Here is a 12,250-nt window from a genome sequence, read left to right as displayed (position 1 = left end):
AATGTTTGTCTATGGAGATTGCATGGCGGTGTGCTTGATTTTATACACCTGTCCGCAACACGTGTGGCTGAAATAGATTAATCTACTAATTTGAAGGGGTGTCCATATGCTTTTGTATATATATTGTATAAAATGTTTAGGTGAATAATGAATAATATACAGTTGGCTGGGTTTTCCGTGCATCGGCAAGACAGAACAGCTACTTCCTGTAAGACGAGGGGTTGTGGTCTGTGTCTATTTGTCAATAACGGCTATATTTTTCGTAGCCATCTATTTACCCCCACAAACCAATGCTGGCACTTAGACCGCATTCAACGAGCTGTATAAATCCATTAGCAAACAGGAAAATGCTCATCCAGAGGTAGCGCTCCTAGTGGCCGGGGACTTTTATGCAGGAAAAATTAAATACATTTTACTTCATTTTTACCAGCATGTCACATGTGCAACCAGAGGGGGAAAAAAACTCTAGACCACCTTTACTCCACACAGACGCGGATGCTAAGCTACAATAATGTTTTGCTAGCACAGACTGGAATATGTTCTGGGATTCATCTGATGGCATTGAGGAGTATACCACATCAATCACCGGCTTCATCAATAAGTGCATCGAGGACGTCGTTCCCACAGTGACTGTACGTACATACCCCAACCAGAAGCCATGGACTACAGGCAACATTCGCACTGAGCTAAAGGCTAGAGCTGCCGCTTTCAAGGAGCGGGACATCTAACCCCGGTGCTTATAAGAAATCACACTATGCCCTCTGACTAACCATCAAACAGGCAAAGCATCAATACAGGACTAAGATTGAATCCTACTACACCGGCTCTGACGCTAGTCAGATGTCCAGAGCTTGGAAACTATTACGGATTACAAAGGGGAGACAAGACGCGAGCTTCCCAGTGGCACTAGCCTACCAGACGAGCTAAATGACTTCTATGCACGCTACAAGGCAAGCAACACTGAAGCATGCATTAGAGCACCAGCTGTTCCGGACAACTGTGTGATCACTCTCTCTGTAGCCGATGTGAGTAAGACCTTTAAACAGGTCAACATTCACAAGGCCACAGGGCCAGACGGATTACCAGGACGTGTACTCGAAGCATGCGCTGACCAACTGGCAAGTGTCTTCACTGACATTTTCAACCTGTCCCTGACTGAGTCTGTAATACCTACATGTTTCAAGCAGACCACCATAGTCCCTGTGCCCAAGAACACCAAAGGTAACCTGCCTAAATGACTACCGACCCGTAACACTCACGTATGTAGCCATGAAGTGATTTGAAGGGCTGATCATGGCTCATATCACCAGTGGAGGCTCCTCAGAGGAGGAAGTGGCGGACCATCCACTTCAGTGAATTTCATAAAAATAAAAAGTGTCAAACATTTAAAAAGTTGTACTTTTTAGATAAAACTATACTAAATATATTCACGTCACCAAATAATTGATTAAAACACATGATTTTGCAATGCAATGCAAGGTCTACAGTAACCTCAACAGCACTCTGTAGGGTAGCACCATGGTGTAGCCGGAGGACAGCTAGCTTCCATCCTCCTCTGGGTACATTGACTTCAATACAAAACCTAGGAGGCTCATGGTTCTCACCCCCTTCCATAGACTTACACAGTAATTATGACAACTTCTAGAGGACGTCCTCCAACCTATCAGAGCTCTTACAGCATGAACTGAAATGTTGTCCACCCAATCAAAGGATCAGAGGGTGAATCTAGTACTGAAAGCATAAGCTACAGATAACTAGCACTGCAGTGTATAAAATGTGGTGAGTATTTGACTCAAAGAGAGAAAGAAAATAGTTGAACAGTTTTGAACAAATTAATTTCTTCCAAAATGGAGGCGAGAGAGAGAGATTTTCAGTTTCATTGTAAGCAAATGCAGCTAGCTAAGTTCAGCCTATTCAGCATCCCTCTGTTTGCAAGGCACTACAGAGGGTAGTCCGAACGGCCCAGTACATCACTGAGGCCAAGCTTTCTGCCATTCAGGACCTCTATACCAGGCGGTGTCAGAGGAAGGCCCTAAAAATTGTCTAAGACTTCAGTCACCCTAGTCATAGACTGTTCTCTCTGCTATCGCACGGCAAGCGGTACCGGAATGCCAAGTCTAGGTCCAAAAGGCTCCTTAACAGCTTCTACCCCCAAGCCATAAGACCGCTGAACAGATAATCAAACGGCTACCAATGCTACCTGCATTGTCCGCTGCTGCTACTCGCCGTTTATTATCTATACATAGTTTGATTTGATTTGATCAGGTTTGAACATTGTCATACAAAAAGGTCATTGGACCTTATTGTGGGCGTTGACTATTGACTGGAATCTATGTATGAAATATGAAATCTACATTATGGAGAAAAGCACATTATAATGTCCATGACAGCGTTTAATAACAGTGTGGAAAGCATTGAGGTCTTGGAAGAGGGTATCGTATCAAATAGGCTGCTGGAAGGCGTGAAGCGAGACGGTGGATGGAAGAGCGCGCTTGTTTGAAATGGAAAAGCGTTGGCGGTAGCTTTTGATAAAGAAGGACATCAAGACGAAGCAGCTGTTTTATAAGTGGGATGAACTGTTGAGCGCTACATCCCGAGGGGTTCCTGCTGATTGTACGGAGGTTGTGACAGCCGGTTAAATGGCATCCCTTGAGAAGGCAAGAACAAGATGTATGTCAGGAGAAGTGCAGTATTATTATAAGGAAACGTATACTTGGAATACGGAGGAGGAATGGAGGGAAAAAGAGAGGCTGAGGAGGTTTAAGGGAGAGAGAGAGAGGAAGAGGAGGTCTGAGAGAGAGGGAGAGGAAGGGGAGGTCTGAGAGAGAGAGGGAGGAAGAGGAGGTCTGAGAGAGAGGCAGAGGAGATCTAAGAGAGAGAGGGAGGAAGAGGAGGTCTGAGAGAGAGAGGGAGGAAGAGGAGGTCTGAGAGAGAGAGGGAGAGGAGGTCTGAGAGAGAGAGTGAGGAAGAGGAGGTCTGAGAGAGAGAGGGAGGAAGAGGAGGTCTAAGAGAGAGAGGGAGGAAGAGGAGGTCTGAGAGAGAGAGGGAGGAAGAGGAGGTCTGAGAGAGAGAGGCAGAGGAGATCTAAGAGAGAGAGGGAGGAAGAGGAGGTCTAAGAGAGAGAGGGAGGAAGAGGAGGTCTAAGAGAGAGATAGAGGAAGGAAGGGGAGGTCTAAGAGAGAGAGGGAGGAAGAGGAGGTCTAAGAGAGAGAGAGAGAGGAAGAGGAGGTCTAAGAGAGAGAGGGAGGAAGAGGAGGTCTGAGAGAGAGAGAGAGAGAGAGAGAGAGAGAGAGAGAGAGAGGAAGAGGAGGTCTGAGAGAGAGAGGGAGGAAGAGGAGGTCTGAGAGAGAGAGGGAGGAAGAGGAGGTCTAAGAGCGAGAGAGGGAGAGGAGGTCTGAGAGAGAGAGTGAGGAAGAGGAGGTCTGAGAGAGAGAGGGAGGAAGAGGAGGTCTAAGAGAGAGAGGGAGGAAGAGGAGGTCTGAGAGAGAGAGGGAGGAAGAGGAGGTCTGAGAGAGAGAGGCAGAGGAGATCTAAGAGAGAGAGGGAGGAAGAGGAGGTCTAAGAGAGAGAGGGAGGAAGATGAGGTCTGAGAGAGAGGGAGAGAGGAAGAGGAGATCTAAGAGAGAGAGGGAGGAAGATGAGGTCTAAGAGAGAGAGAGAGGAAGAGGTCTAAGAGAGAGAGGGAGGAAGATGAGGTCTAAGAGAGAGAGAGAGAGAGGGAGGAAGAGGAGGTCTAAGAGAGAGAGAGAGGAAGAGGAGGTCTAAGAGAGAGAGAGGAAGAGGAGGTCTAAGAGAGAGAGAGGAAGAGGAGGTCTAAGAGAGAGAGGGAGGAAGAGGAGGTCTGAGAGAGAGAGGGAGGAAGAGGAGGTCTAAGAGAGAGAGCAAGAGGAGGTCTAAGAGAGAGAGGGAGGAAGAGGAGGTCTGAGAGAGAGAGGGAGGAAGAGGAGGTCTAAGAGAGAGAGAGAGAGAGGAAGAGGAGGTCTAAGAGAGAGAGAGGAAGAGGAGGTCTATGAGAGAGAGAGAGGAAGAGGAGGTCTAAGAGAGAGAGGGAGGAAGAGGAGGTCTGAGAGAGAGAGGGAGGAAGAGGAGGTCTAAGAGAGAGACAGAGGGAGGAAGAGGAGGTCTAAGAGAGAGAGAGAGGAAGAGGAGGTCTGAGAGAGAGAGAGGAAGAGGAGGTCTAAGAGAGAGAGGCAGAGGAGGTTTAAGAGAGAGAGAGAGGGAGGAAGAGGAGGTCTAAGAGAGAGAGGGAGGAAGATGAGGTCTAAGAGAGAGAGAGCGAGGAAGAGGAGATCTAAGAGAGAGAGGGAGGAAGATGAGGTCTAAGAGAGAGAGAGAGGAAGAGGAGGTCTAAGAGAGAGAGGGAGGAAGAGGAGGTCTATGAGAGAGAGAGAGGAAGAGGAGGTCTAAGAGAGAGAGGGAGGAAGAGGAGGTCTGAGAGAGAGAGGGAGGAAGAGGAGGTCTAAGAGAGAGACAGAGGGAGGAAGAGGAGGTCTAAGAGAGAGAGGGAGGAAGAGGAGGTCTAAGAGAGAGAGGCAGAGGAGGTTTAAGAGAGAGAGAGAGGGAGCAAGAGGAGGTCTAAGAGAGAGAGGGAGGAAGAGGAGGTCTAAGAGAGAGAGAGAGGGAGGAAGGGGAGGTCTAAGAGAGAGAGGGAGGAAGAGGAGGTCTAAGAGAGAGAGAGAGAGGAAGAGGAGGTCTAAGAGAGAGAGGGAGGAAGAGGAGGTCTGAGAGAGAGAGAGAGAGAGAGGAAGAGGAGGTCTGAGAGAGAGAGGGAGGAAGAGGAGGTCTAAGAGAGAGAGGGAGGAAGAGGAGGTCTAAGAGCGAGAGAGACGAAGAGGAGGTCTAAGAGCGAGAGGGAGGAAGAGGAGGTCTAAGAGAGAGAGAGAGGGAGGAAGGGGAGGTCTAAGAGAGAGAGGGAGGAAGAGGAGGTCTAAGAGAGAGAGAGAGGGAGGAAGAGGAGGTCTAAGAGAGAGAGGGAGGAAGATGAGGTCTAAGAGAGAGAGAGAGAGGAAGAGGAGGTCTAAGAGAGAGAGGGAGGAAGAGGAGGTCTGAGAGAGAGAGAGAGAGAGAGAGAGAGAGAGAGAGAGAGAGAGAGAGAGAGGAAGAGGAGGTCTGAGAGAGAGAGGGAGGAAGAGGAGGTGTAAGAGAGAGAGGGAGGAAGAGGAGGTCTAAGAGCGAGAGAGACGAAGAGGAGGTCTAATAGCGAGAGAGAGGAAGAGGAGGTCTAAGAGAGAGCGAGAGAGGGGCAGAGGGTGAGCTTGAGTCGGTTAAAAATGGCAGAAAAAAAGGAAATGGTTTGTTAAAGAAGAATGGTAGAAAGTGTAAGAGGAAGACAGGAGGTGAAATGGAAGTGAATGAGGTCAAAGTATCGGAGGTGGTCGGTGTGGTGAAGTTCTCGGAGCCCGAGGCTGGCACCGAGGGTCAGGATAAAGATGAGTCTGTGACAGTAGGAGTGACGTTTTTGGAAAAAGTGGACCCTTGCCTTTTTGCTGATCCATTTGTGGTTTCAGGGTGGGTGAAAACAGAGTTGGCTGCTGTGGAATCGGTGACGATAACCAGAAGTGGTCTTGTGATAATTGTTTGTGTTTCTGCTGGTCAGAGGGAGAAGGAGCTCCATGTTAAACAAACTGGGGCAAGAAATGTGAATTGTTTTGCTCTCAAGAAAAGTGCGCCATTGAAAGCAGTGATAACTGGGGTAGCAGTAAATGCAGAAGTTGACCAACTGAAGGAAAAGATTCCCGGGGTTTGTGATGCTTGTCGTTTGGTGCGACGCAGACAGGGTGGCGTGAGTGGTGAAACAGAAGAGTCATTGTCTGTTATTTTGAGTTTTCATGTTGTCTTTCCCCGACAAAGTGATGTTAGGATATATAAGTTATCCTGTACGAGGTTTTGTGCCGAATACATGACGTTGTTACAGGTGTGAGGTTTATGGGCATGTGGCAGCAGTGTGTAGCTGGGAGGTTCCTAGGTGTGAGAAGTGTGCAGAAGGGAATGAGACAAAGGAATGTGTAGCATTGGGGAAAGTAGTGGAATGTGTTAATTGTAGGGGTTCCCATGGGGCTGGGGATCAGAAATGTCCCGTGAGAGAGAGATGCAGGTTGAGGTTTCCAGGGTTGGAGTAGTGCAGAAGTTGTCATATGCTGAGGCAGTGAAGGAAGTAGAGGAAGATGGGTCAAGGTGGAGGGATCCTGAGAGGAGTGGTGTGACTAGTAGATCTGTACCAGTACAGAGGGAGGGATCCTGAGAGGAGTGGTGTGACTAGTAGATCTGCACCAGTACAGAGGGAGGGATCCTGAGAGGACTGGTGTGACTAGTAGATCAGTACCAGTACAGAGGGAGGGATCCTGAGAGGAGTGGTGTGACTAGTAGATCTGTACCAGTACAGAGGGAGGGATCCTGAGAGGACTGGTGTGACTAGTAGATCTGTACCAGTACAGAGGGAGGGATCCTGAGAGGAGTGGTGTGACTAGTAGATCTGTACCAGAACAGAGGGAGGGATCCTGAGAGGAGTGGTGTGACTAGTAGATCTGTACCAGAACAGAGGGAGGGATCCTGAGAGGACTGGTGTGACTAGTAGATCAGTACCAGAACAGAGGGAGGGATCCTGAGAGGAGTGGTGTGACTAGTAGATCTGTACCAGAACAGAGGGAGGGATCCTGAGAGGACTGGTGTGACTAGTAGATCTGTACCAGTACAGAGGGAGGGATCCTGAGAGGACTGGTGTGACTAGTAGATCAGTACCAGTACAGAGGGAGGGATCCTGAGAGGAGTGGTGTGACTAGTAGATCTGTACCAGTACAGAGGGAGGGATCCTGAGAGGACTGGTGTGACTAGTAGATCTGTACCAGTACAGAGGGAGGGATCCTGAGAGGAGTGGTGTGACTAGTAGATCTGTACCAGAACAGAGGGAGGGATCCTGAGAGGAGTGGTGTGACTAGTAGATCTGTACCAGAATAGAGGGATAAACCAACAAGTGATATGTTTCAGTAAGATTGGATTTATAGCATTTATAACAATGGTTATCAACTGTACTGCAGCGATGGAACGTAAGTCGCAGAAAATGGAGGTTGGGAAAGGGGGATACCTAGTCAGTTGTCCAACTGAATGTATTCAACTGAAATGAGTCTTCTGCATTTAACCCCTCTGAATCAGAGGTTGTGGTGGGAGCTACAGAGAGGTATTTGGGTGTGTGAGACTTGACATCAGTAGAGTTACAGGGTGTGTTAAGTGGTGGTGTCCCATCCTTTCAGGTTGTTGGCCTGAAGTAGGACTAAATACATAGGATGGTGTTAGTTAGATGGTAGGGTATTTGATTATTTATTTATTTTTCAAGCAAAGTGTAAGGGAGTTGTACTCCAGTCTAGTAGGTGGCGGTAATGCAACATTTATTGGATGCCAACCGCCGTTAAACCTCATCGAAGAAGAACATTGCTGTCTTGAATGCAGCCCAAGTATAATCAAATATTTGTATAACTAAACCAAGATAGACCACAGCCTGTCGTTTCCAATAGGAACAAATGAGTCATAGTTTGCAGAACAAGCAAGGAGGTGGGCAGAGCCAAGAACGAGCTAGCGAGATCCTATTTACCTGTTCCTCGACAACTACTGTGATTATTATTATTTGACCATGCTGGTCATTTATGAACATTTGAACATCTTGGCCATGTTCTGTTATAATCTCCACCCGGCACAGCCAGAAGAGGACTGGCCACCCCTCATAGCCTGGTTCCTCTCTAGGTTTCTTCCTAGGTTTTGACATTTCTAGGGATATTTTTCCTAGCCACCGCGCTTCTACACCTGCATTGCTTGCTGTCTGGGGTTTTAGGCTGGGTTTCTGTACAGCACTTTGAGATATCAGCTGATGTACGAAGGGCTATATAAATACATTTGATTTGATTTGATTCTAGCATTCATCTGCATATTTCCGTTAGGGAACGACTACTCTGTGAAGTTCACGCTTGCACTCCTAAACAATGCGATTTAAAATTAAAATAAAACACGTAGTCCACTCTGTTCAAAACAGATTCTAGTTTTGGCAACAGAACACTGTATTGAGATCAAATCTTTAATCGATGAGGAAATTAGCAGAATGTCGGCCCAAAATTAATCTCCTTCCATCTTCTCCCACTGCCGGCCACTGTGCTTCCCACTCACTGCCATATTTGGTAGTGAGTGGAAACGCCAAGCGGATGCTTCACATTTATACATCCGGTGAAATATCTGTCTCATTGTTCCCTCTGTTATGTTCCTCCAATGTCCCATGATTCCGTGTTGCGGCTGGGGTGTCCACGTCAAACTCTGTCTGTGACAGCACAGCACCGAGCTGAGAGGGCTGCAGTTGAGGTGGCAGACCTAGTACGTTGTCTGAACCGGTATATACATACACGATAAAGACGACTGATATAATAGACCAGATAATCATCTCGATAATGTTACGCGGATTATCCATTATCGAACTTGTTTAGGTTCGTAAATCCACGGGACCAATCTGACTGCAGTGAGTGACACATCCAGCTAGCAAGCCTACGTTAGCATACCAGCTAACTAGCTATCCGGCCAACTACAGTAGCTAGCTTGCCAACCAGTTTTACTCTACCAAATTGACAACTTCACAAAGCTAGTTTTAAGAAGTGCAAGAATTCAGGAAAAAAAACGTTTCTATGCGTTTTGACAGAGAGCTGAATTGTATGAAGGTAGGGTCGAAGTTGATCGCCACCTTACTAGCTAGCCTAGCCAGTGTTGGGCCTGTTTGTTATTGTCTAACTAGCTAACGTTAGTTATTCTCGAAGATGTCATCGTGGCTGGGTGGACTGGGCTCCGGCCTGGGCCAGTCTCTCGGCCAGGTCGGGGGAAGCCTCTCTTCATTCACCGGACAAATATCAACCTTTACCAAAGATATGCTTCTGGAAGGAGTTGAAGAAGTTGGAGGTGAGTAAAAACAGATGGCAGAAGCTAAGCTACAGTAGGTACCTCACAGCCAGCAGGCAACTCAAGTCAGCAGGAAAGTAATAGACAGAAGCTATTTAACTGAGCTGTTTCAGTTCTTAGGTGAGCACGTTCAGGGCTACTACACAATTGTGAAATGTCTGGGAGAGGTTTGAGAACCACTGCGCTACAGAACATGTTGGTTATTCTATAACCGGAATACAGTAAGCCTGATCAAGATAGCTTTCTATTTGAGCTATGATCAGATTGCAATATGAGCATAACATATCAGCGTTAATGGAGAATAGCATTTGATTTCTATTATGTGTGTGTGTGTGTGTGTGTATGTATATATATGTGTATGTATACACTTCCAGTCAAAAGTTTTAGAACACCTACTCATTCAAGGGTTTTTCTTTATTTTGACTATTTTCTACATTGTAGAATAATAGTGAAGACATCAACACTATGAAATAACACATATGGAATCATGTAATAACCAAGAAGGTGTTATATATATTTTATATTAGAGATTTTTCAAATAGCCACCCTTTGCCTTGATGACAGCTTTGCACACTCTTGGCATTCAACCAGCTTCACCTGGAATGCTTTTCTAACAGTCTTGAAGGAGTTCCCACATATGCTGAGCACTTGTTGGCTGCTTTTCCTTCACTCTGCGGTCCAACTCATCCCAAACCATCTCAATTGGGTTGAGGTCAGGTGATTGTGGAGGCCAGGTCATCTGATGCAGCACTCCATCACTCTCCTTCTTGGTCAAAAAGCCCTTACACCGCCTGGAGGTGTGTTGGGTCATTGTCCTGTTGAAAAACAAATGATAATCCCACTAAACCCAAACCAGATGGGATGGTGTGGTAGCCATGCTGGTTAAGTGTGCCTTGAATTCTAAATAAATCACAGAATATTACCAGCAAAGCACCCCACACGATTTTTTATTTATTTTATTTAACCTTTATCGAACTAGGCAAGTCAGTTAAGAACAAATTTTTATTTACAGTGATGGCCTAACCATAACAACATCTCCTCCATGCTTTATGGTGGGAAATACACATGCGGAGATTATCCGTTCACCCACACCGCGTCTCACAAAGACACAGCGGTTGGGACCAAAAATCTTACATTTGGACTCCAGACCAAAGGACAAATATCCACCGGTCTAATGTCCATTGCTCGTGTTTCTTGGCCCAAGCAAATCTCTTCTTCTTATTGGTGGCCTTTGGTAGTGGTTTCTTTGCGGCAATTCGACCATGAAGGCCTGATTTACACAGTCTCCTCTGAACAGTTGATGTTGAGATGTCTGTTACTTGAACTCTGTGAAGAATTCATTTGGGCTGCAATTTCTGAGGCTGGTGGCTCTAATGAACTTATCCTCCGCAGCAGAGGTAACTCTGGGTCTTTCCTGTGGCGGTCCTCATGAGAGACAGTTTCATCATAATGCTTAATGATTTTTGCAACTGCACTTGAAGAAACTTTCAAAGTTCTTAAAATGTTCTGTATTGACGGACCTTCATGTCTTAAAGTAATGATGGACTGTCGTTTCTCTTTGCTTATTAGAGCTGTTCTTGTCATAATATGGACTTGGTCTTTTACCAAATAGGGCTATCTTCTGTAGTACCCCCCCTACCTTGTCATAACATAACTGATTGGCTCAAACACATTAAGAAGGAAAGAAATTCCACAAATTCACTTTTAACAAGGCACACCTGTTAATTGAAATGCATTCCAGGTGACTGCCTCATGAAGCTTGTAGAATGCCAAGATTGTGCAAAGCTGTCATCAAGGCAAAGGGTGGCTATCAAGGCAAAGGGTGGCTATTTGAAGAATCTCAAATATAAAATATATTTTGATTTGTTTAACACTTTTTTGGTTACTACATGATTCCATATGTGTTATTTTATCGTTTTGATGTCTTCACTATTATTCTACAACGTAGAAAATAGTAAAAAATAAAGAAAAACCTCTGGAATGAGGTGTGTCCCTAATTTTGACTGGTACTGTATATATATATTTTGTAATACATTTCTGTCTCTATACTTTAGCGTGTGGGGGCTTTCACTAATCCACTTACTTTGACCAGAAAGACTACTGTTGTCATAAGTAAACAATGTTTGACTGATAAACTTGTGACAGACAGACGGACAGGAACCACAGAGAACTTTGATCGCTACGTTCCAACCGACACATACTGAACGCAAAGCAAGATTACACATGACTCATATCAGTAACTCGTAGAGGGCTGTTTCAGCTCTGAAATGAACACGCAGCCTACAGTACATTTTTAGTTGTTGTTGTTGTATTAAATAAACATATTACGTAACTGTTGAGAACTAGGCTAATTGGACTGAAAATATGTTTTGAATTGTAGGGATTTAGTTAGAAAATCTATTTTGTTTGTGGGATCATGTAGAGAGTGCTGCTGAAGCTATGTTTGTTTGCCTTTAGAATGTTGTTTTGTGACGTGAAAGACTTTAAGCAGATCTCTTCATATGTGTCACATGTAGTTGCCAACCCCGGTAGTGCCTCCCGAACTGAGTTTAATCTCAGTTCGGGACTGTAATCTAGGTTCATCTAGGTTGTAATCTGTTGCAACAGGATGAGGTTAGGAGTTATGGCTTGTAAGGCCTGTAGGTAGCCAGGAAGGATGTGTTAGGAAGGATTAGGATTTGTGGCTTGTAAGGCCTCTAGGTAACCAGGAAGGATGTGTTAGGATGAGGTTAGGATTTGTGGCTTTTAAGGCCTCTAGGTAACCAGGAAGGATGTGTTAAGGCCTCTAGGTAACCAGGAAAGATGTGTTAAGGCCTCTAGGTAACCAGGAAGGATGTGTTAAGGCCTCTAGGTAACCAGGAAGGATGTGTTAAGGCCTCTAGGTAACCAGGAAGGATGTGTTAAGGCCTCTAGGTAACCAGGAAGGATGTGTTAGGACGAGGGTGTCTAGAAGAGATATATATATATAAGGGAAACATTAGGAACATGTCACATAAAGGTGCAGACTCGACAGAGTAGTGACAGGTGACTATGGGGATGAGATGGGTCTAACATACTGTAACTACAGGTGATATTTATTTACAACGTTTCCACCCATAGGTCTTCATCAGGCATCCATATCCCAGGTGTGGAGGGAAGGGGCGGGGCCTAGGGTAGAGGAGAGTTGATTAGGGAGTGGGAACAGGTGTGGAGGGAAGGGGCGGGGCCTAGGGTAGAGGACCAGGTGTGGGGGGGAAGGGGCACATGCCGACTAACGGAAATACACACGCCACAATTTATTTCCAAACTGTTTTGGAAACAGTAGGTACAATTACCGGCTAACAGC

The 12,250-nt window shown here is 45.8% G+C and overlaps 1 protein-coding gene across 1 annotated transcript in view; it reads left to right on the top strand.

Annotated features, from left to right (window-relative positions):
• Positions 1–8,187: 8,187 nt before the first annotated feature.
• The window catches only part of trip11 (thyroid hormone receptor interactor 11), a 70,341-nt gene continuing 66,278 nt past the window's right edge, over positions 8,188–12,250 (top strand). The window contains exon 1 of the mRNA XM_071382817.1: positions 8,188–8,925. Within this exon, the coding sequence (XP_071238918.1) occupies positions 8,787–8,925 (139 nt within the window). The 5' untranslated portion in view covers positions 8,188–8,786. The remainder of the gene's footprint in view (positions 8,926–12,250) is intronic.

The sequence above is a fragment of the Salvelinus alpinus genome, chromosome 34 (assembly GCF_045679555.1).
Source record: "Salvelinus alpinus chromosome 34, SLU_Salpinus.1, whole genome shotgun sequence".
In the NCBI taxonomy this organism is placed as follows: domain Eukaryota; kingdom Metazoa; phylum Chordata; class Actinopteri; order Salmoniformes; family Salmonidae; genus Salvelinus; species Salvelinus alpinus.
This window is presented reverse-complemented; position numbering and strand designations above follow the sequence as displayed.